Here is a 21,728-nt window from a genome sequence, read left to right as displayed (position 1 = left end):
GTGAACAACCCCAATCAGAATGAGCGGAAGCGTGAACACCCCCATAATTAACCTTTATAACAATTCTCCATTATCGCCTGATCTTGTTTATCGCCTGATTTTATTTTGATTCCTTTAAATATTGACAACTACATGTTATTGAATTTTACCTTGTTTTTTGCCTTGTTTACCTTGCTTTTTTGGTTATTAAAATCAAATTTTATTTCATTAGTTTCCCAGTTGATAAACGGTTGGTGTCCCGCTAGCCATGGTTTTCCAAGGATAATATCGTATTGGGGGAGATCTTCTACCAACAGGTCCAGGTTTTCCTTGTGGTCGCTCACTTGCACAGGGACGCTCTTAGCTAGGCTGTTGCATACGTGTGTGTTGCCGTTTGCAAACTTGAGTAAAATGGGGCTGATGGTCATGGTTTTCAGGTTGAGTTTGTGAACCTCGTTCAGTGAGATGAAGCCTCCCGCGGCTCTGCCGTCAACGAATACAAGAATGGGGCAGGATTTTATGGTTCCATGGTATCGTAATAAGGAAAACTTAGATCCTGGGGAATCGATTTGCAGGCAAGGTATTTCTGTCGGGCTTTCTATTACTTCAGTTAGATCGATGGTTTGTGTGGATACTTCTCTTGTCCCAGCGGAGACCCCGTTCTTCACTGGGAGTTGGTTTTTGCCTGTTCATTTGAGCTTCCGACAACAGGTGTATTCCATGGGCAGTTTCTGGCGAAGTGACCCATTTTTCTGCAGCGAAGGCATGCTCCCATTTGGATAAGTCTGTTCCGCTCCTCAGGGGTTAGTTTCTTCAACCGTTGTGTCTGGACGCCGTCTATCTCCATAGGAGTGGCAGGGTCGAAGGGCACGTGGCTTGTTTTTTGATGCATCGGGCTGGAGCTTGGGTTTCGGTGGAAGCTCGGATATTTTACTTGGTCGAAAATGTTGGCGGTTAAGTTAATTGCCTCCTCAAGGGATTTGGGTTGGCGGATCTTGACCTCTGCTTGAGTGTTTGGTTTCAGGCCTCTGATGAAACATTGGAGTGTCTCCGAGTTTATCTCTGGGATATCGTTGATTATTGTCTGGAATGCATACGCATACTCCTGGACAGACCCGGTTTGACGAAGCCTGTCAAGTCGTTCGCGCGCAATGACCTCGGAGCCGATAGGTTTAAAATGTGCATGTAGCAGTTGGGCGAGGTGGTCGAAAGTGGTTGGCATGAGCTCTTGGTTGAACTTGGCTCGTCTCTCATATGTGTTCCACCAGGCCAGTGCATTTCCTTTCAAGTACGAGATTGCATAAAAGAGTTCATCTTGAGGAGGCAGCTTATACAGCTGCAAGAATCTTCTTATTGACGCGATCCATGAATCCACATCTTCCCCATAGTTACCGTGGAAATAGTCGGGTTTACCAGGTTGAAGTGTTGGCTTTGGCTCTGGGGCAGGGGGTGGAGGAGTCGGAGTAGGCTTCTCGTTTTCCTTGACTTTGGCTTTAAGTAAGTCGTACGCTTCCTTAAGTTGCATGATGTATCTGTACAACTGCGCAGGGTCTGTGTTGGGTGTCACTTCCATGTCCGTGGTGTTCATGTTGATTGAGTTTGTTTTTTCAGGGTTTCTAGGGAAACTGGGTTACTTGGGAACTAAGATACTAAGGGAACTGGGGAACTAGAGAAACTTGGGAATTAGGGGAACTAGTTTTAAGTGTCTATGTTTCTGTGTTATCTAGGGTGTAAAGGGTCGTTATTCGTCGCTACCAGTTGTAATAAGACGAGAACAAGGTTTTTATAATAAAATAATAAAAATAATGAGAAGGACAAGGTAAAACAAGGTAAAAAAACAAGGTTAAATTCAATAACATGTAGTTGTCAATATTTAAAGGAATCAAAATAAAATCAGGCGACAAACAAGATCAGGCGATAATTGAGAATTGTTACACAGACTAATTGTGTTACTGGTACTAGGCAATATTTGGTAGTAATGTCGAGTCTGTTTCCTTACAAAAGGAGATTGGTGATCATAGAGAAGATACATGGAGCTGAAAGTCGTGAAACTGCATATGTTCTGAAAGAGTTAGCCGATATCTACAAAGAACACAGGATCTATGCTAAGATAGAGCAGCTGCTTCGAAGAGCGTCGGCAATAATGAAAAATGTCTATGGAGTTGATAATCCAGAAACTGCAGATACTCTGAAATGGTTTGCCGATTACTATAACAAACGTATAAACTTTATCAAAGCAGAGAAGTTGTACGGAGAGGTGTTAGTGATTATGGAGAGGACCTATGGAGTTGAGAGCCGTAAAATAACAGATGTGCTCTTGCAGGACTATATTTTAAGCTTGCGCATTTTCAACTTGGTTGTCGATCAGTACCGACGAGCTATAGTAATCGAAGAGAGTCAGAAGTATCCGGACTCTTATAAAATAGGAAGACTCCTGAGAAATCTCGCAAAGGTATACCTTGATTATGGATATTTTGCCAACGCACACCTTACTTTTCAGCGGGCACTCTACATGAGGGAAAATTATTTGGCTACACAGTTTCCAAATATAGTACCTTGTGAAAATGATCACCCTGTATTGCAAATGAAACGAGTCGAGAATGCAGAACTACTCTACCTGCGATCGTTTATGTTCTCTGACTTTTTGCTGGGTTCAACTCACCCTGAAACTATAAAGAATGCCAAGGAGTTTTATTCAGTAGTTGAAACCAGGTGGTGATGGAGATGGTGGAAAATATCCCTCCGACTGATATGACATTTACGGATATGGTGCTCCATATCCTTCAACGTATAAAAGCAAATTGACTTGGAGCACTGAGAAAGTATATCTGAATTGTTTTTTGAACTATATTAATATTTGTTTGAATGCTTTTGTAAAAATAAGATTTATATAAACCATTCTTTTTCAATTTATTTTAATGTTAAGATATTTCATAGTGAATCGACAGTACATGTTATGCTTTTTAATATAAATTTGCATGGTTTGCATTAGTTGATGGTTATGCATACGTTTCAATCTTCTATATTGAACCATAATGGTTGGTATGAGTCTAAATAGTGTATAAATAACGCAACAAAGATCCATCTATTTACTGTAGTCTAAGGATTCAACATTGAATTTCATAGACTTCCATTTTTGCTACAATTACTGCAATACTTCTCCATAAATGTGGCTTACTTTTTTACACTATAATCACACGACAAAGCAAGATATTTCTCGGCGAAAGAATTTTTTATTTAATTACTCAAGGCGAAAATCAATTAAATTGCCTTTTGTTTTCGAGTACACTATAAAATACAGCTCACAGTATATATGTAACATCTGAACTGCTGCTCTCCTATATTCATTTACTAGACGCATCTGTTTTATAAAAAGAACATTTTGGCGTATCTACCATATAACAATAATGCATAAAGTAGACCTTATAATTCCAAAAATATTAGCGCAAGACTGACTTAGCATTATTTTTCTACAGACAGGATCTAGTAGTCATGTTGCTGATAAGCATAAATCCTCTGTATCGAGTGGCGAAACTTCTACTCAACTGGAAAAAGATACGAAGGTCATCCACAGTACCGCATTGCAATTGGATTCCTCAGGCCACTCCTCTCTTAATTCCTCTTGGGCTGATATTGCTAGCACCAATACACCTGGAGACCAACAACATTCTCCACAAATTTTGAGTTCAAATGTCAAGATGGAGAAGAGCCATGACGAAAGAAATCTTATTAATGCTTCGCCTCTGCAACAAGTAGATCCCACGCCTGCAGAAGCTTCCAATAATGGACTATATCCCTCGATTCAAGTGAAGAATGATTTGAGCAAGATGCCATCCGTGAAGGAAATGATTGACGTGGGAGAGAAAAATTCTCTTTCTGAGTCTACCGAAAATTTACTTCAGGAATCCTATGCTGAAGTCACCTCGTCTTGTGTACTTCCAGAAAATAAATCCAAGTCCGAATTCCCAATTTTAGGTGAATCGGTGAAAGCAAATATACAAAGCAGTGATGAAGGTCTTTCAACAATGCCTGGAGCGAAGGAATTTATAGGCCAAAGAAACCCTAAAGGTAGATTTTTTTTTCAAGAATAATATACTCAGAATATTTAACAATTGTATTTAATTAGCGAATGTTTATGGCATTAACAGATCCTTTGCTAATGTTGCGGCGTCGAAGCTCGATTCGGCTCCTCCTTCTGCTAAACCAAAACCAATTGAACGTCCTGTAGCAGTCGAATCTATTTCTGCCTCTTACATGGAGGCGCCCATACAAAAAGTTATTGTTGAGGAAGCAAAGAATATTGAACGAAGTTACGAGTTTATCCCGCCACCAGAAGTACAGAAGCACGAAGCACGTTCGGCCATTGATAATAAAGAATATAGCCTATGGGTCGACGAGCACCCTGAGGGTACAGTGGAGCGTGATATAAGAACAGGGGGAGCGGAGGTGGATGCGGGGGAGTCCGAAAAGCGAGAGAAAACACAAAATATTCGTGAAAAGAGTGTTATAGTGCGACATTTAAGCTTTTTCGATCGTCAGAGTCGAGGATGGTTCACCGTTTTCGAAACAGCTTGTTCCTTGCGCTCCCTTGGCCTTGGAGTCCTCACTTCAGTGCCGCTCGCGGCTTTAATTCATCTAAATTTCTCGCCTGCAACTTCGTCATATTCGGGTCCCTTTTTGTATCATAACCCATTGCACTATATCACTCTTCCTATATACATTTCGCGTCTTGACTTGGTTCGTCATCAAGAAGATCCTATATGGGTTGAGGGTGACAAGAAGGCGAAAAAAGAACGTATAGATCAGCTAGTGGTGAAATATGGTCGTGCTCGAATCGTGCGGCCTCGACGCCACTTGCTCTATTCGCAAGAGGACGATCACGTTTTCACCGTAACTGGTTTCTCGTTTTGGGATGGGTGGAAACGTGTAGGAATCACTGAGAGAGGGCGACCCCAATGGTACGCTATGCACCAATGGCTCCTTCCGAAGCTACTTTGGGCCTTTGTCTGGCTTGCTTTACATGATCCTGCCTCTGGCCTTCTGACTTGCGATGCATGTAGGGCGTGTCTAGACGGCACTATCCTCTATCGACTTCAACAGGGTGCTGAAGAAAAACGAAAGACTGGAAAACGAAGATTACTCCTCGAGCCCGAGCGAATCATGCTGTGAATAGTCATATTACAAACATTTTAATGATACGCTAAAAGAAGATACTATACTCTGTAATTCGGTTTGTTTTCTACTGATATTCATGGATATTGTAAATGTATTTTATTTATAGTAAAAAAAAAAAAAAAAACAAAAAAAGGGATAAAATAATTATAAAAAACTGAATCAAAATCTGATACAAAAAAAAATAAGAATGTAGCAGGAGAGAAGGAATAGGAGAAAAATATAGTCAGATTCTAAGTGAAAGAAAGGAAATAAACATACAAAAGTGAAAAGAAAATGGTAAAATGATTAAAAAAAAAAGCAGCTATGGCAATTTTTTGGAGTATAATCTTGCAATAGAAAAAAAAAATGAAGCGTAGAAAATTCTTCCTTAAAATCAGACCCAGGAAAAAATAAAGTAAAATCATCCTCTTGGCTTTTTCATAGTTGTGTCGTAGGCTCGAATAATCTTCGTCTGACCAGAGTCATTTTGAGAGAATGCATAACCACGATTCCGCTTCAGGCGCTGTATCCTTCTCACTTTACTTACAGCTTGGCGGAAGCGATCCATGCGTGGCCGGTAATCGGGGATGTTATATTTCTGGATCTCCTGAACAAAGTGATAGGACATGGGGAAGTGGACGCGTTTCGTGTACTTCCAGATATAATCACGGATAATGCATAATAGAGGCACAGCAATGACGAAGAGATAGAAGTAGAGCGAGGAAAAGAGCTGCACAACGAGGCCGTCATACTCAAAGGAGAGATTGATGCGTGGAGCAATAAAGGCAAAAATGGGCAGGAAAATGATCCAGACAAAGAGAGATCCGGCAATGGAGATGGCGCTGTATTTGTTCCAAGTGCTATACCAAAAAAAAAAATCAATTATTAACTGAGATATTAAGAAGAGTTAACCAGACATGACGTACTCAATAATCAGCGCGGCTTTCAACAAAATTGTCGTCAAAACGGCAGTGAACATGGTTGTGGATGCAAACCAGAATCCACCTATGTATCCGGCCGGCAAGATGATGTCACTGAAGAACGCAAAGTATCCGCAGAGGAAAAGGAGCAGAGAATGGTAAACAGCATTTCCGAACCAGCCCCAGAATTTCTTATTATTAAAGAATTCATTGCTTTGGCCAAGCATATACATCTGGGGGTATTTATCCAGCATACGCGCACTGACATATTGGTCGAAGACACCGATTGCAAACGGAGGCAAAATGGTGAAGATGACGTTGAAACTGGATAGGGTCCAGGATTCATATAATGTCTAGAAGCATAAATGTTAGTTCAATAAAATCAAACACTTGACACTCGGAGTATTATAAGTTACCTGTGCGGAGAAAGCGCTTACACACGCGAACCAGAACTGCGTCAAATACAGCACAATGTTTTTGTAGAAGAAGAAGAAGATCATTTTACTAATTCGATGATAGCTCCACGCCCCGTGCACCAGCAGTAGCTTTTTCAAAAATCTGAACTGTGAGATTGCAAAATCCGCACTCCTGGCTGCCTGAAGACCCTCAACACCACTGATTCCGACACCAACATGGGCGGCTTGGATCATGCTAACATCGTTTGCTCCATCCCCAATTGCGAGCAAAATTGCCTTTACGTATTTCTTCACAAGTTTTACTACAAGAGCCTTTTGAAGTGGAGAAACACGGCAGCATACGACAGCTTTGCAAAGCACTGCCAAATCAAGAAAGATTTTTTCGACATCCTTTTCGAGGGCAAACGTGAGGGCTTTTCCATCAATAATCAAAGCCAAAGGCTAAAACAAAGGAAAAATTAGATATAAATCCTAGCAGAGCATAGTTATATAAACAAACCTCTAGATCCTCTCCACGCTGTAAAATAGAGTTCACGTCATTAAATTTCTTCTCCAAAAAGCTCTTCACTTCCCAGTGTGACTCCTCATTGCACACAATCAGGGACATCTCATCCGAGAGTAATTTGCAACTGTATCCGATATTAATCGCAGTTTCCTGTCGGTCACCCGTTAACACCCACACCCTTATTCCAGCTTCTTGTAGTGTATGGATTGTGTCAGGGACACCATCTTGCAGTTTATCTTCTATGGCAGTGGCTCCAAGTAAAAACATGTCTCGCTCGATTAACTCGGCAGCTTTGTCGAGTTCATCTTGACGGTTCTGGAGGGTGGTGGCAGCCTTATCATATACTTGCGACCATTGCTCATATTCTTCAGGTGGGATCTCTCGCATGGCAATGCAGAGAGTTCGAAGACCCTCAGTAGCAAATTCCTAATAAAAGTGCAGAGTGAATTGAAGTATATATAAAGAAAAATTAGTGTATAATGTACCTCCAAGTGTGCTAATGTTGGCTCGACAAAGGGATTTTGATCGCTAAGGCGCTCTAGGATAACTGTATCGGCACCCTTGCAGTAAAGCTTGATTCTACCTTCAGGGTCGCGGATGATGGCAGACATACGTTTACGAGTGCTATTGAACTCACAAATATTCAAGAGCTCGTATTCGACCTCTCTACCATTAAGAGAAACTGTAATAGAGTTTGGTCGGCGGGTCTAAAATGGAGAAAAGAGAAAAAATATATTTAAAACTACTGATCCTATTCTTCCTAAAAATAAATACTCACTGTAAAGGTATAGTTTAGAATGGATGCACCCTTTACCAATGCACCTTCATCTGGAGAAGAAGCTTGATAAACAATTTCTAAAGTATATAGAAAACTCGTTATTAGTTATCCATTCGAAAAATGGAATTAAATTGCTCCATCCATACCGCTCTGTCCCGTCTTTTCATCCTCCTTTCTCTCAGGAATAACCGTGTGACAGGTTGAAAGTAGAGTGAAAAATTCATGAATCACATTAGCAGTTGGATGAGATTGCAAGTGCTCCTGCAACTGTTTAAAACTGAATTGTCCTTGCTCGGCGCCATCGACTACGCGTGCTTGTTTACCATCCTCTACTTCAGTTGCATAGCAAAGTCCTGCTATCGAGCATTGTTTGAATTCCATTTCATTGCAAGTAAGTGTGCCAGTTTTATCGGAAAACACGTATTGCACCTGGCCAAGTTCCTCGACCAAGGAGCTGGAGCGAGCAGTAGCAGGTGTATCGGTTTTTTCATAATACATGTCAAGATCCATATCAATAAACATAGACTGCCAATATTTCACGATCTCCATTGTCACCATCAAACTTGATAAAATAAATTAGATTAGTTAACATAACTGAAATATCTTAGAACGATAAAAGCATTGAATTTCATACCTGATAGGGATAAAGCTGTTCAATAAAATCAAATAGGTGAGGATATTCATGCCGAATTCACCAAACTTATTCAAGTTCTCGAGTGAAAGATATGAGAGGCGCTCTTCTTCTTTCAGCTATATATAGAAGGATGGCTAAGCGACTTAAGATTAGAAAACTGCCTGAAATAGTGTTTACCGTCACAACAAGGTTGCCGGCCGCGCCCACTAAGCTCATTAACATCAATACACCGAACAAGTAAAGAATGTTAAGATTAGTGATTTTGGTTAAATTGGATTGTTTAGACGGTTTTTTGCTAGGAAACACCGAAAAGTTATGAATTAGCTAAATGGTTAAGAGCTATTTCACAATGATTCTTACTTCGAGTTCAGCATAAGCTTAGTTTCATGCCCAGTGAATACAACAATCCCATAAACCCAACTCGTATTGCGCAACTGCGCTCCACGGAGCAAGATTTGTGTCGGGTCGAGTGGATACTCTTTGGGGCGTCCACTGGATTCATCCGTTATTGCAAGAGTTCCTTCGTAATTATAAAGTCGGTTGTTGGGCAGCTCAGATTTTATGAGACCTAACGGTAAAAAAAAAATGGAGATGATGAAGCTTATGTTTAAATAGGTTGTATTCGTGAGTGCCGATTACCTTCTAGTCGACTAATTTCTAGTGGAGAGGTGAGCTTTGCTGTCTGAGGCAAAGCCTGCTTAATCTTTAGATTCACCTCCCTATTATGATTAAAATAGCATTAGTTATACTATCTAAAATAATCATACATATTAAACTACCCACCCGTCCAAGTTTGCCGTCTCACAATAGCACAAACCCTCTGGTTCACTGCTACTAAGCAGGATAAGGTCGGCAGGGAAGAATTCTGAATTCTCAATACGCACAATATCGCCTACGCGAACTTCTTTCCATTGCTTCTCCAAAAAAGTACTACCGCTGAGGATCTTAACTTTACGAGCGTTCATCTCAGCATCCGATTTGTGTATATGCTACAAACACGCAAAGAATGGTCAAAGGAGTTATAGCATAATTACAGCAAGTGACTACTTACTATATCTTCAAGAATTTCCTTTATTGCCGTGGCAGTCAGCACGATAACCAACGGTACCAAAGTGGTGAATTTTGAGGTGGGTGAGATCCCGGGAATTTGCTAATAAAAAAGAGACCGTTTAAAATCAATACGTTAACTAACCATTATACACCGACAGAGGCTTACTTGAATGGCAGAGATAAATAAAAAGAAAACGTTCGCCGTCTTCGAAAACTCCTCTCTCAAAAACTTAGGCAGGAACGAGTACCACGTATACTTGGCCATGAACACCTTGTTGTGTAAAAACTTTTGCTGGCTATTGCGATCAGGATTGTTGATGTAAATGGTACGAATAGTTCCTTCCTGCTTCGGACGTCCAAATGAGAATGATGTGAGCCTACTCAATTGTGTTTTAGTTCGCGAAGGTGGTGCGGCACTATCTGGAACAGGAGCAGAATTTCCATATAGTGGAGAAGGACTCTGCGCCATGTTCGCCAGTAAGCCAGCTTCATCATCATCGCGAATATGCTGGTCGAAAGAAACCGATTGAGTGTCAATCGATCGTGGAGCACTGAGATAGGCAGGTCTCGGTGTGGCATATGGGTCATATTGCTGCTGTAAGTCAATGAGGTCTTCCTCATCGTGTGGAGGAACTCTATAATCGCCATGGGAGGTCCATTGATTTTGTTGATAGGGAACAGAATCGTCTGGATCGTACGACTGCGATGACCCTAAAAGAAGATTTTCCTTTGGATAGCGGGACATTTCAGCCTATTAAGTGTATCAGCTGGCTAGTCTTGAAGGGGAAGAGGGGAAGGATCCTTCGATCCTCTGTTGAATGGCAATTTAAGAATCGAGCCCTGATGACAAGCACCGATGTGGTAAAGTAACGAAATTGATATTAAATATTATCTGGACAACGGATTATATCTTGATTGTAATGGGCAGAAAATACGATGTTCACAAAATTCAGTGCTATGCCCACAACTTGATGTCCTCCCAAGATTGCTTTGCGATGATATCAAATTTAAAGAAACTTCCTAGCTGGACCATTCGTAAATTGGTGGCTTAGATGGGAATGAAAGCATTCATAGTAGTGGCAGATTTGGGTTCGAATAAGTTACTTAAATTACTTGACATTTTCGGCAACTGTGTCGGACGCATTTACCTTCCTCTCAAGTTCCCTTGCTTCCCGCTTCCCGCTCCTTTTTTGAACCTGGATAGTCTCGAAAGTCCAAAGCTATAATTTACGTTTGATTCATGAACTCTTACCAAAAATTTCCTCTTTAACTCTTATTTCTACAATTATTGCTTCTTTTCTATTAGGAATATACATTTCCGAGTGTCGTCTATTCTTATTGTCGGATATCAAGTAAAGCTAAAGGTTTTATTTGTGCCTGGATTCTTCTAGAAGTGAACCATCCTAGGCGTTTCTGAATGGCGCTATACAAAGTTTACCTGCGGCATCACATTATATTCTGCAGTGATGTATTATCAATATCAGAACCAATATGTAGAGCTCGCGCATTAGGCCCAGGGGGCTTGGGTTGTGCCGGGGTTGAACCAAATTGATGAAATTGATTAACCGGAGCGCTAAAAACCGTATTTTAGGAAAAACGATAAGGCGCACCATTCTTTGATTATGAAATGTAATTAGTCAATTATCACATTATGGATGCCAATGCAACGAATATACGTAAAAGCAACAATGTCGAAATCAATAATGCTGACCCCACCATAGTTATAAAAAAGAAAAACACAAAGCTACAGATCCTCTGGGATGATTTTCTCCGTTCACTCACTTACACCAATTGCAAATATATCATAAAGGGAATCATTGCATTTGACATAGCCATTATCATTGCATATTCACCTCTAATTGTGAGCGTCACTGCTTCATACAGTTTATTGCCTGTCAGTGCAGGTACATATTCCCACCTTTTATTTGAAAAATGAATACAATCTGTCAAATCTTTACCGAGTTTGACTTCTGCCCTCTTCGTTATTTTGTTTTAAATAGGGCTACTTCATCCCGGTAGGACTCTCGGTGCGCATATCTGGCTCGCCACTTACTTTATTACGGGGGTAGCCATCGGGCTTATCTTCTCCTCTAGTAGCATTGCCGCCTCAACCACTTACAATGCACTACATTTAGCAGAAGGAGACAAGGGGGGGCGGGGCATTGGCCTTGCATTTATTGCAGTGTCATTAGTTATTTCACATTATCTTCGTGCAGCCAATGGTCATTATTAGCACTTTCTTTTATCTCTGCTTGCTATTTTAATAATTATATCGTGATTTAGGTGAGTTCATGATATTTAGTGTGTTCCTAGTAATGAGCTCCGCCATTCCAGTAATGTCCCACCCCGATGCCACTGTCTTCGAACCTCGATACATCGCTAATATTGCCATACCGCTACTCATCGGCCTTGCCGTGAGTCTGGCTGTCAACTTCCTAATTCTCCCGGAAACAGCTTACAAAAATCTAGGGTATACTCCAATGAAAACTTGAATTATTGCGAAAGACTCAAGACACATATGCATATTTATATAGTCGTGATTTCTTGAATTGCTTTGTGGACCTAGAAAAGCTTATCAACCTTAGCGTTACCAAGTTTTTAATGAAGGCAGATGCGGAGGGGATCAATTCAAGCGAAATTTCAGCTTCCTTAGCGAAGCTACGAGGTGATACAAGGAATGTTGTAAACACAATTAACTCTTTCTTGGCTTATTCGAATATTATTCCATAGGTTCTGTCAATAGAGTTAAAGCCGCCTATGCTGCAGCTAAACGCGAAATCATTTACGGGCATCTCCGCCCAGAAGATCTCAAATCTTTCAAAGGTTTGCTAGAGACCCTGACTAATCACGGGTCAAGTCTTGCTTTGACAATCCAAGTAAGATCCACTTTTCTACCGGCTCATGAATGCTTACTTTACCTTTTTTTTTCATTAGAACGAGAATCTTCTCCTCGCAGCCCGTCGCGCTAGTCGAACACTTCTTACCCAAGAAAACGATAACATTGTCAGTGCTAAATACGCTCCCTATGTTCCTTTTCATGGTGCGACTGGCTCGCGACCCTCATCGCGGCCACCTTCCATTCACATCCCCGACAAAGAAATTACTCAGGGAGATAAGGATTATTTCCTGACTATACTAAAAATCGTCAGGGGCCCGATCGAGGAGTTATGTACTGTGTGCTGCGACAGCTTATCCAAGGCGCGTACACACATCTGTGTCTGTTATGATGTCGAATGCCCACAGGCAGACGCATCCAATGCCGAAATTCGAAAGCAGGAAAAAATGAGAAACAGGGCAGGCTGGCTCTTGAAATACCTCAAAAGTTTAAACGTCCGAAGACATCGAACCTCCGAGAGGATCTCTGATATCGATGTACACGAAGTTTCTATGCGGTTGAGCGAAGCCATTCGGCAGTTTGACGAGCGGGAGACCGAAGCGCTTCAGCACATTGAGGGGGTGGATGTCGGTCCCCGGGAAGAGATCTTGCTCGTTTTCTTTTTCATGGCTAGTATGAGGGATCTTGCTAGATCTATTCTTGAACTGTTCCGGCGCATCGAAACTCTCCAAGCGAAACGCGGCGTCGGAAGTATTGGCTCCCGACAAATCGAAGAAGGCGCCGGTAATAAAAATTCGACGATGGCTTATGCAAAGAAAAGGATATTTTTCCCCAGATGGGTATATCGAAAGTGGATGAAAAATACGCACCAGGAGAAGAGGTTGGATTGCGATGGCCCTACAGCTGGTATATGATACAACTTCATACGTTGTTTATGAGCATTTACACCGACATTTTATATTTATTAGCTGAATACGAGGAGGACACCACTGCTTTCCTTCAGCGAGTGGGCGTGATGCAAGAGCCGAGGCCCGCCGAAGAAATAGAGAGCATTAGCTCCCCAGTGGAATCCTCGTTACGCCAGCAGATCGTTGCAGTCGGACGGTTTCTTTCGGGTGTCAAAGTTCGTTTCACCATTAAATCCACCGTTACCGTGCTTGCCCTTCTTTCGCCTGCATTCACCGACTCTTTTATGGCCACATTCTTGAACATTCATGGGTATTGGGCCGCAATAGCGTTTCTTTTGGTGATTTCACCCTCGGTTGGTGATACTATACTAAGCGGATTGGTCCGGTTGATTGGATCGATCTTTGGTGTATTTTGGGCGGTCGTCTTGTATTACATTGGGAGTGGGAACCCGGTTGTCGTCATGATCTTAGGCCAGATCCTAAGTGAGTTGTTTGTGGAAACATTCCAGACATTATATTTTGTAGTCATTAACGAGAGATTCTCTACGCTAGTTGTACCCTCATGGTATCTGATCATCGTCAGCCCACAATGGGGACGCTTCGCTCTCATTAATTTATTATCTTTCACCACCGTTATTCTGATGCAATATCACCAGCAAAGTAGTGTATTGGAGATAGCCTATCAGCGTATCTGCTTATTTTCCATTGGTATCCTAGCCGGGTTTATTGTCAATTCGCTCTGGTGGCCATTTGTTGCAAGGTCAGTGAATCTATTGACGAATAGCTGTTATTCGGCCAATTGACCGCCTCCTCAACCCTATAGGAAGCATCTACGCAAGCTGCTTGGCAAACATTTACTAGCACTAGGCGCGCTTTATTCCTCCTATATAGTATGCTATATCTATGACGAGACGAGACCAAGGAAAGCTGAAGTAGACACAGTGACGAGTAAACTACTTAAAGATCTTGCAAGAGCTCGTGCGCTACTTACGATGAGCGAGCGAGAGCCGAGGCTTAAAGGCCCTTTTCCTATAAAGATATACGCCGATATTATCCAGAATTGCCAGGATATACTCGATAGATTTGTATCCATACGATATTTATCAGAAAATGTTCAACCGCTCATTCCAATGGACCAAATGACCTTTGTCAATCGATACCGCCATAGTTTGGTAAGATATATTCAGTTTTTATTATTCCGGGAAATTCTGTTAACATTTTTCTTCCTTCCCCCTCTCCAGAACTCTGCTCTCACCCTTAATTTTCACATATTGGGTGCATCTCTTACAGCAAAGGTATGTGTATATTAATGTGGGTATAATTTTTTTATTGAAATTAAACAAATGTTATTGCGCATGCATTAGGCACCCCTTCCCCCCGTTATTCCTTCGCCTCGTATAGCACGTCAACGTATTCACCGTGAGATCCGACTCCATGAGGATCCAAACCAAACCACTTCGCTGTATCGCCGCCTTTTTTGGTACTCATGTAGTGCGTCATTCGAGGAGGTGATCGAACGGCTGGATACTCTGCGTGAAATGGTGAAGTTGCTAGTTGGAGAGTGTGTGCTCATGACCCATTTATCGTATAATGAGGAAAAACACGCCGAGAACCAGGAATCTCTGAGAATCAGTGAAAGCAACAGCAGAGCCGAAGTGATGCCCATCTCAGAGGAACAGAGAGTGCTCGACTACGAGATCCTGAATTCTATCATGTATGAGGAGATGCTGGCGAAGCTAGAGAGGGCGAAGCAGCAGCAGGATGAGCATCATGATGATGATTAGATTTTGGATAACCCCTTGCCTAGAGTAGCTATTTATATAACTTATTTGTTGTTGTGTAAATTTGGTTTTACCTCGCACTATTTCCCCTTTCACCAATTTCCTCCGCCTCCTTGACTGGGTTTCAGAAAATGCGCATATCATAAAATAAAAATAGATAAAATGCACGAATAAGCGCACTGGCATGGATGCTCTGTTCACCTATTTTATCTCCCTGTTTCTTCTTCCAATTCATATCCATCGAGAATAACTTAAGACATCACTTGCGAGGATTAATTGATACCCTCCTATCGCCTCACACTTAATTCTATTATTTTGACTTTTTCAAACCTTACTTCCTATATCTCTTCATCCATATAGTCTCCTCTTTCATGATTCTCATTTTTCTTCTCTGACCCAAAAAAAAGTCTCTTCAACATCATTTAATTCGCCCTACTCCTCCACTACTTTCTCTCTCATCGCAAAGGTACCGCATTGAGATTAGTGGGATTCCGTCCACTCCCGTCCATTTGTGCTAACTGACTTGTGTACAGCATTAATAGCATCCTAGATTCCCCAAGATGGGAAAACGTAAATCCTACGAGCAAAACCCTGACCTCTGTCAGCTTAATTCACACACGGAGGATGACATTGTGTCTAATCTTCGAGAGCGATTCCAGCAGGATGCGGTGTACACAGCATTAAGCGACGTCGCCCTCGTCGTGGTGAACCCATACAAAGATCTCCCTGGCCTGCTGGACTCTGCAAGTCAAGACTATGTAGCAGACTATAAAGACACATCGGGGCAGCGCAATGAACTCCCTCCACACATATTCAAGCTTACATCACATGCCTATCTACATATGCGTCGAACTGGGCTTGACCAAGCGATCATACTCAGGTTTTTACTCCTCGAAATTATTTGCATTCTTTTGACTCAACTCACCTAATTATCTTGAAATTAGTGGTGAAAGCGGCAGTGGGAAGTCGAAAACATTTAACCATATTCTCCACCACCTCGGGGCTCTTAGTACGGGGCATAAAAAACCCTCCAAGATTCCCGGGCATGTGGTTAATTCTGCCTTTGTGCTGGAGTCTTTCGGCAATGCTAAAACCATCATCAATGACGGTGCCTCGCGTTTTGGTCGATATGTCGAAGTGCTCTTTAATGAACGCGGCCGCATGGTGGGGGCTAAGACCCTCGATTATCTACTGGAGCGATCACGTGTGGTGTCGGTGCCCCTCCATGAGCGCAATTTTAATGTATTTTACTATCTCCTTGCTGGCTCGTCGCCCGACGAACAATCGCATCTCCAACTCGGTGATGCATCCACCTTCCGCTACACGAGCATGGGCCAATTGACACATGTCCCATCCATAGATGATGCAGAAAACTTTGGCCAGCTTCGAACAGCAATGAAGTCGTGTGGATTTAGGAGCAAACAAATATTCCAAGTGATGCAATTGCTCGCTGCTATCCTACATCTCGGGAATTTGATATTCTTTGATGTCTCATCGAACACGCAGGAATCAGCACAGATCAAAAACGTGGAAACCCTCTCCATTGCTGCTGATTTGCTTGGGCTCGAGACGAAAGCGCTCGAGACAGTGCTCACGTATAAGACAGAAATGATCAAGAAAGACGTGACCACTGTGTTTCTCAATGCTGAACAGGCTGCCGCCCATCGTGATAGTCTCGCAAAGGCGCTCTATTCCCTCCTGTTTAGCTGGATTGTCGAGCAGATCAACGTCAAGTTCTGTCGGGATGAGTTTGCAAGCTTTATAGGCATTGTGGATCTCCCCGGTTTTCAGAGTCATGAGAAGAATCTGTTCGATCAATTCTGCGTTAATTTTGCTAACGAGCGCCTCCACTCCATTGTGCGCCAGCACCTCTTCAATGTGGGAGAATTCGAGCAGGATGGCGTCCAGTCGGTGGCCAAGGTGCCCTACACTGACAACTCGGAATGCTTGGAGATGCTGTCAAATGGGATCGTCAAGGTTATGGATGAGCAATTTTCTGGCAAAGGCCCCAAAACTGATTCGGCACTTGTGGAAGCATTCGATAAAACATGCACCTCCTATTCCACCTATATTTCCAACATTAGCAAGAGGACCTACACGCAGACGTCACACTCTTTCAGCGTCCGCCACTTTGCAGGACAAGTTAACTACACGATCGACGGTTTTACCGAGATGAACTTGGATATGCTAGGGGGCGATTTCATCGCGCTCTTCCGTGGTGGAAGTGATATCAAGCCCACAAGCAACTCATTCATCTCGGAATTGTTCCGTGGGAAGGCTCTTGCTACTCAGGCCCATCCACGTAATGAAAACACGATTGTTAGTGCACAGCAGTCTGCCGCTCCAACAAGAGCCCCTTCAATGCGACGCCCAAAGAAGAAGGAGGGGACCAATGAGGGAGGAGCCGATGCGCAAGACAAGCCAACGATGAGATGTGTGGCTACACAACTTCGCGGTGCCCTCGATGACCTAGCAACCACGCTATCCGAAACCACCAACTGGCTTGTGTTTTGCATCCGGCCTAACAATAATGGGCAGCCTAACATGTTTGACGCCAAGAAAGTGAAATCTCAAGTTCGGGTGCTTGGTCTCGTGGATATTGCAAAGCGACTGAAGGTGAATTATACCATATCATTTACCCATGCTGAGTTTTTCGAGCGGTACTCGCCAGTTCTTAACCCTCTGGGTATCGAGCAAAACCGGAGCCTACGTGAGAAATGTGAAGCAGCTCGCACGATTTTCGGATGGGCTGCCGATGCCATGGCGGTTGGCAATGCAAAGGTATTTTTGAACGAGAAGTCGTGGAGGGACTTGGAGGATAATTTGCGGAACATCGACAAGGACGAGCAGCGACGCGCCAAAGAGGATAAGCTCGACAAGGAGGGCGAATATCTGTCAGAAACAACGGGACACCCACGACAGGAGGGTGGAGCTGTTTCTGACGGGCGTTCACTCTACACCGGAGAGGACGTGCAGTCATATCTCTCCGAGGAGGAATTTTATCCGGATCGCTACAACGACAACGAGTCCAACTATGGCTCGGATATGTATGTTTCCCTGGGCTTCAATGAAATGGAGATGAAGACGATGCTTGCCGATGGACAACCTCCGCCCGATGAAACGCTTGAGGAGGTGGCTGAGATGTCTGGGGCTCGCAAGCGCTGGCTTGCCCTCGTCTGGTTTTTGACCTGGCCCTTCTCCAATTACTGCCTTGTCTCGTGCGGGAAGAAACGGCCCGATATCCAAATCGCCTGGCGCGAGAAGGTCGCGTTGTGTATACTCATTTTCTTTATATGCGCTCTCCAGCTCTTCTTCATCATTGGCTTGGACAAGATCATCTGCCCGAAACAAAACGTCTTTTCTCCCAACGAACTACAATTTCCCTCCGACTCCTCTGAAAAATTCACTGCGATCCGTGGAGAAGTATTCGATCTAGGGCGTTTTGCTCCGAATCATTGGGCCCCTTCGCTAATTCCACAGAAAGAAGTCTTGAACTTTGCGGGGAAGGATGCCTCGGACATATTCCCTGTGCAAGTTAGCGCACTATGCCAGGGTGTGACGGGCTCGGTGGATGATTCTGTTCCACTCGACGCCAACCTCAATTATACAAACCCAATCGCTCGTTACCATGACTTCCGGTATTTTACGGAAGATTTCAGGCGCGACTGGTATTGGAACCAGATGGAGATGATGCGCAAGAAATATCGTGTCGGATACATGGCCTACTCTATGGACGCCATCCGAGATCAGGCCATCGACCCCAATAAACTCCGGCGTTGGGCCGTCATCGACAATGCAGTATATGACATGACGGAGTATATCAAAGGTGGCCGAAAGAATCGAGCCCCTCCCGGTCAGACGGCCCCTATTGGTGAAACGGAATTTATGCATATTAAAGTGACGGAACTGTTCCAGAAATCGGCCGGAGAGGATGTGACCAAATATTTTGACTCTCTGCCTTTGCCCGACCGGGAAAAGCTTTGGCAACGGGTGTGTCTACGCAACTTGTTCTTCGTGGGTGTGGTAGATAATCGAAGCTCGGCGCGGTGTCTGTTTGGCACCTACTTGTTGCTCGCCATCTCACTCATGATGGTGTCCATCATCATCTTTAAATTCTTGGCGGCATTGCAGTTGGGTTCGCGGAGAGAGCCTGAAGAACACGACCGGTTTATCATCTGCCAAGGTATGAATACTCGTTTACAGCCCAATTCTATGTGACCTCTGGAATTGACCCTTTTTCTCGCGCTACTCTAGTCCCTTGTTACACGGAAGGTGAAGAGTCTTTGCGAAAGACCATCGACTCTCTTGCAGCACTCCGCTACGATGACAAGCGCAAACTCCTCTTCATTATTTGCGATGGTATGATTATTGGTTCCGGCAACGATCGCCCTACCCCCCGCATCGTCCTTGACATTCTGGGAGTGGATCCCAACGTCGACCCTGAGCCTCTCAGCTTCCAGTCATTGGGTGAGGGCGCAAAGCAGCATAATATGGGCAAGGTCTATTCAGGATTGTACGAATGCAATGGTCACGTGGTTCCCTATATTGTCGTCGTCAAGGTGGGTAAGCCGACCGAGCGTCAGCGTCCCGGCAACCGTGGCAAACGCGATTCGCAGATGATCTTGATGCGGTTCCTCAACAAGGTTCACTACAATAAGGAGATGGCGCCGCTTGAGCTCGAAGTGTATCATCAAATGAAGAATGTGATCGGGGTGAACCCAAGCTTCTACGAGTTCATTTTGATGGTGGACGCCGATACCGAGGTGCTTCCCGACTCGCTCAACCGACTAGTATCGACCTTTGTCCATGACACGCGGGTGATTGGCTTGTGCGGTGAGACGATGCTTTCCAACGAGCGTGACAGCTGGGTGACCATGATCCAGGTCTACGAGTACTATATTTCGCATCATCTCTCGAAGGCCTTCGAGTCTCTGTTTGGGTCCGTCACTTGCTTGCCCGGCTGTTTCTGTATGTATCGCATCCGCACGCCCGAGAAACAACAGCCGTTGATCGTGAGCAACGAGATGATCGACGACTATGGAGAGAACTCCGTGGACACCCTGCACAAGAAGAACTTGCTCCACTTGGGTGAAGATCGTTACTTGACCACTCTGATGATGAAGCATTTCCCGATGTTCAAGCTGCGGTTCATCCCCGATGCTCAGTGCAGAACGAACGCACCCGACCGCTGGTCTGTGCTGCTTTCGCAGCGTCGCCGTTGGATCAACTCGACGATCCACAACTTGGCTGAGCTTATGTTCCTCCCTCATCTCTGTGGTTTCTGTTGTTTCTCGATGCGGTTCGTCGTGTTCGTGGACTTGTTTGCCACGCTCATCATGCCTGCCATGGTGATATACCTGGTGTACCTGGTGGTGCTGGCGGCAACCTCGAAGGGCTTCGTGGTGATGACGTCGCTGATCATGCTGGCTGCCGTGTATGGTCTGCAGGCCATCATCTTCCTCTTGCGGCGCAAGTGGGAGCACATCGGCTGGATGATTTTCTACATCTTCGCCATTCCCGTATTCTCGTTCTACATTCCGCTGTATTCCTTCTGGCATTTCGACGACTTCTCGTGGGGTAACACTCGCGTGGTGGTGGGTGAAAAGGGCAAGAAATTCGTCGTCACCGATGAAGGGAAATTCGACCCCCGTGAAATCCCGCTGAGGAAGTGGTCAGACTACGAGCAAGACATGTGGGAGGTTGGAACGGCTGCCTCCCACGAGAGCGGCGGCACCCAAGTGTCCTACCGTACCCGCGGATACTCCGGCTCGAAGCGGGGTTCGCGGTCGATGGCGGGGTCTGTGATCGGGGATGAGGAGCACTATGCGGCCAGCCAAATGGGAATACCCTCGCCTGCAATGGCCATGGGAGCCATGCACCGTAACTCCGTTGCCAGCGCTGGACGTAGCCGATCGCGGTCTCCCGGTCCTGCTGCCGGTCTCGAAGCCGATCGTATGTCCATGGCCTCTTACCACCAGCTTCCTCAACACCTCTTCTTCCCTGATATGGCGTCCCAACGCGGCTCCATGATGCTTGACCGCTCGGCCGGCATGGGTGTCCCCTCCGAGCTCGACTACAACGGCGGCACAGGAGCTGGATCGACGCGTCCCCTAAGTGGCATGCAGCTCTCGCTCATCGACGGATACATGGGCCAGCAGCAGCAGCAGCAGCCTTTGCCATCGGACGACGCCATCGTGGAGCAGATCCGGCGGATCATCAGCAGTAGCGACTTGATGTCGATCACCAAGAAACAGGTTCGAGAGGAGCTCTCCGCCTACTTTGGTGTGGACATGACCCCCAAGAAGGAGTATATCAATAATTGCATAGAGCTGATTTTGCAAGGGAAGCTTTAAACGGATTGCTATTTTATTTCGCTTCCCCTGCGGTGGATGACCCATAACCAGAATACAAACTGAAATAATTGAGTGATGTTAAAGCTGTGCTCTGTCTATTTCTTTGTTATCCGTTTTATTTTTTTTTTTCAATTGTATGTTTCATGGCTATTCTTTTTCTTTTTTATATATTTCCTTTTCTTCTTCCAAAAAAACTCTCTTCTTCATCCCTGAATATATATATCTTATTTTATTTTAGAACATCTTCTGAGCTGCCTGGAGCTCTTGCCATGCAAATCTGGGGATGAGAGTGGATTGAAGAGGAGATCGTATTTTGCCCTATGGGCCCATTCTCCCAAAGTGCAAGGAGTAGGAGCTTCAAAGTGCCAAGAGATCGGATTAATATAGACAAAAGGGTCTGAACTTGTGGTACAG

General features: G+C 44.2%; 5 protein-coding genes across 5 annotated transcripts; 3 read left to right on the top strand and 2 right to left on the bottom strand.

The window, feature by feature from the left end:
* Positions 1-128: 128 nt before the first annotated feature.
* Positions 129-1,567, bottom strand: VTP21DRAFT_3366 (uncharacterized protein; the record flags this gene model as incomplete). The annotated part of the gene is made up of 2 exons (XM_069393661.1): positions 129-664; positions 724-1,567. 2 exons carry the CDS (start codon positions 1,565-1,567, stop codon positions 129-131), a joined length of 1,380 nt encoding a protein of 459 aa, XP_069249370.1.
* Positions 1,568-3,386: 1,819 nt separating this feature from the next.
* On the top strand, positions 3,387-5,148 carry VTP21DRAFT_3365 (uncharacterized protein; the record flags this gene model as incomplete). The annotated part of the gene is made up of 3 exons (XM_069393660.1): positions 3,387-3,395; positions 3,456-4,047; positions 4,106-5,148. 3 exons carry the CDS (start codon positions 3,387-3,389, stop codon positions 5,146-5,148), a joined length of 1,644 nt encoding a protein of 547 aa, XP_069249369.1.
* A 406-nt stretch (positions 5,149-5,554) lies between these two features.
* Positions 5,555-10,181, bottom strand: VTP21DRAFT_3364 (uncharacterized protein; the record flags this gene model as incomplete). The annotated part of the gene is made up of 14 exons (XM_069393659.1): positions 5,555-5,993; positions 6,060-6,406; positions 6,470-6,910; positions 6,969-7,400; positions 7,460-7,681; positions 7,753-7,829; positions 7,899-8,314; positions 8,387-8,502; positions 8,564-8,681; positions 8,747-8,954; positions 9,026-9,105; positions 9,170-9,375; positions 9,438-9,536; positions 9,603-10,181. The coding sequence occupies 14 exons, from the start codon at positions 10,179-10,181 to the stop codon at positions 5,555-5,557; spliced, it is 3,780 nt and encodes a 1,259-aa protein (XP_069249368.1).
* A 906-nt stretch (positions 10,182-11,087) lies between these two features.
* Positions 11,088-14,964, top strand: VTP21DRAFT_3363 (uncharacterized protein; the record flags this gene model as incomplete). The annotated part of the gene is made up of 11 exons (XM_069393658.1): positions 11,088-11,340; positions 11,437-11,658; positions 11,720-11,906; positions 11,971-12,101; positions 12,167-12,312; positions 12,371-13,178; positions 13,241-13,663; positions 13,733-13,940; positions 14,004-14,352; positions 14,422-14,475; positions 14,545-14,964. 11 exons carry the CDS (start codon positions 11,088-11,090, stop codon positions 14,962-14,964), a joined length of 3,201 nt encoding a protein of 1,066 aa, XP_069249367.1.
* Positions 14,965-15,521: 557 nt separating this feature from the next.
* Positions 15,522-21,314, top strand: VTP21DRAFT_3362 (uncharacterized protein; the record flags this gene model as incomplete). The annotated part of the gene is made up of 3 exons (XM_069393657.1): positions 15,522-15,841; positions 15,906-19,144; positions 19,216-21,314. The coding sequence occupies 3 exons, from the start codon at positions 15,522-15,524 to the stop codon at positions 21,312-21,314; spliced, it is 5,658 nt and encodes a 1,885-aa protein (XP_069249366.1).
* Between the last annotated feature and the right edge of the window lie 414 nt (positions 21,315-21,728).

The sequence above is a fragment of the Calcarisporiella thermophila genome (genome assembly GCF_041956535.1).
Source record: "Calcarisporiella thermophila strain CBS 279.70 unplaced genomic scaffold VTP21scaffold_17, whole genome shotgun sequence".
NCBI classification, from domain to species: domain Eukaryota; kingdom Fungi; phylum Calcarisporiellomycota; class Calcarisporiellomycetes; order Calcarisporiellales; family Calcarisporiellaceae; genus Calcarisporiella; species Calcarisporiella thermophila.
The sequence above is the reverse complement of the archived record's forward strand: the minus strand, read 5'-3'. Positions and strand labels throughout refer to the sequence as shown.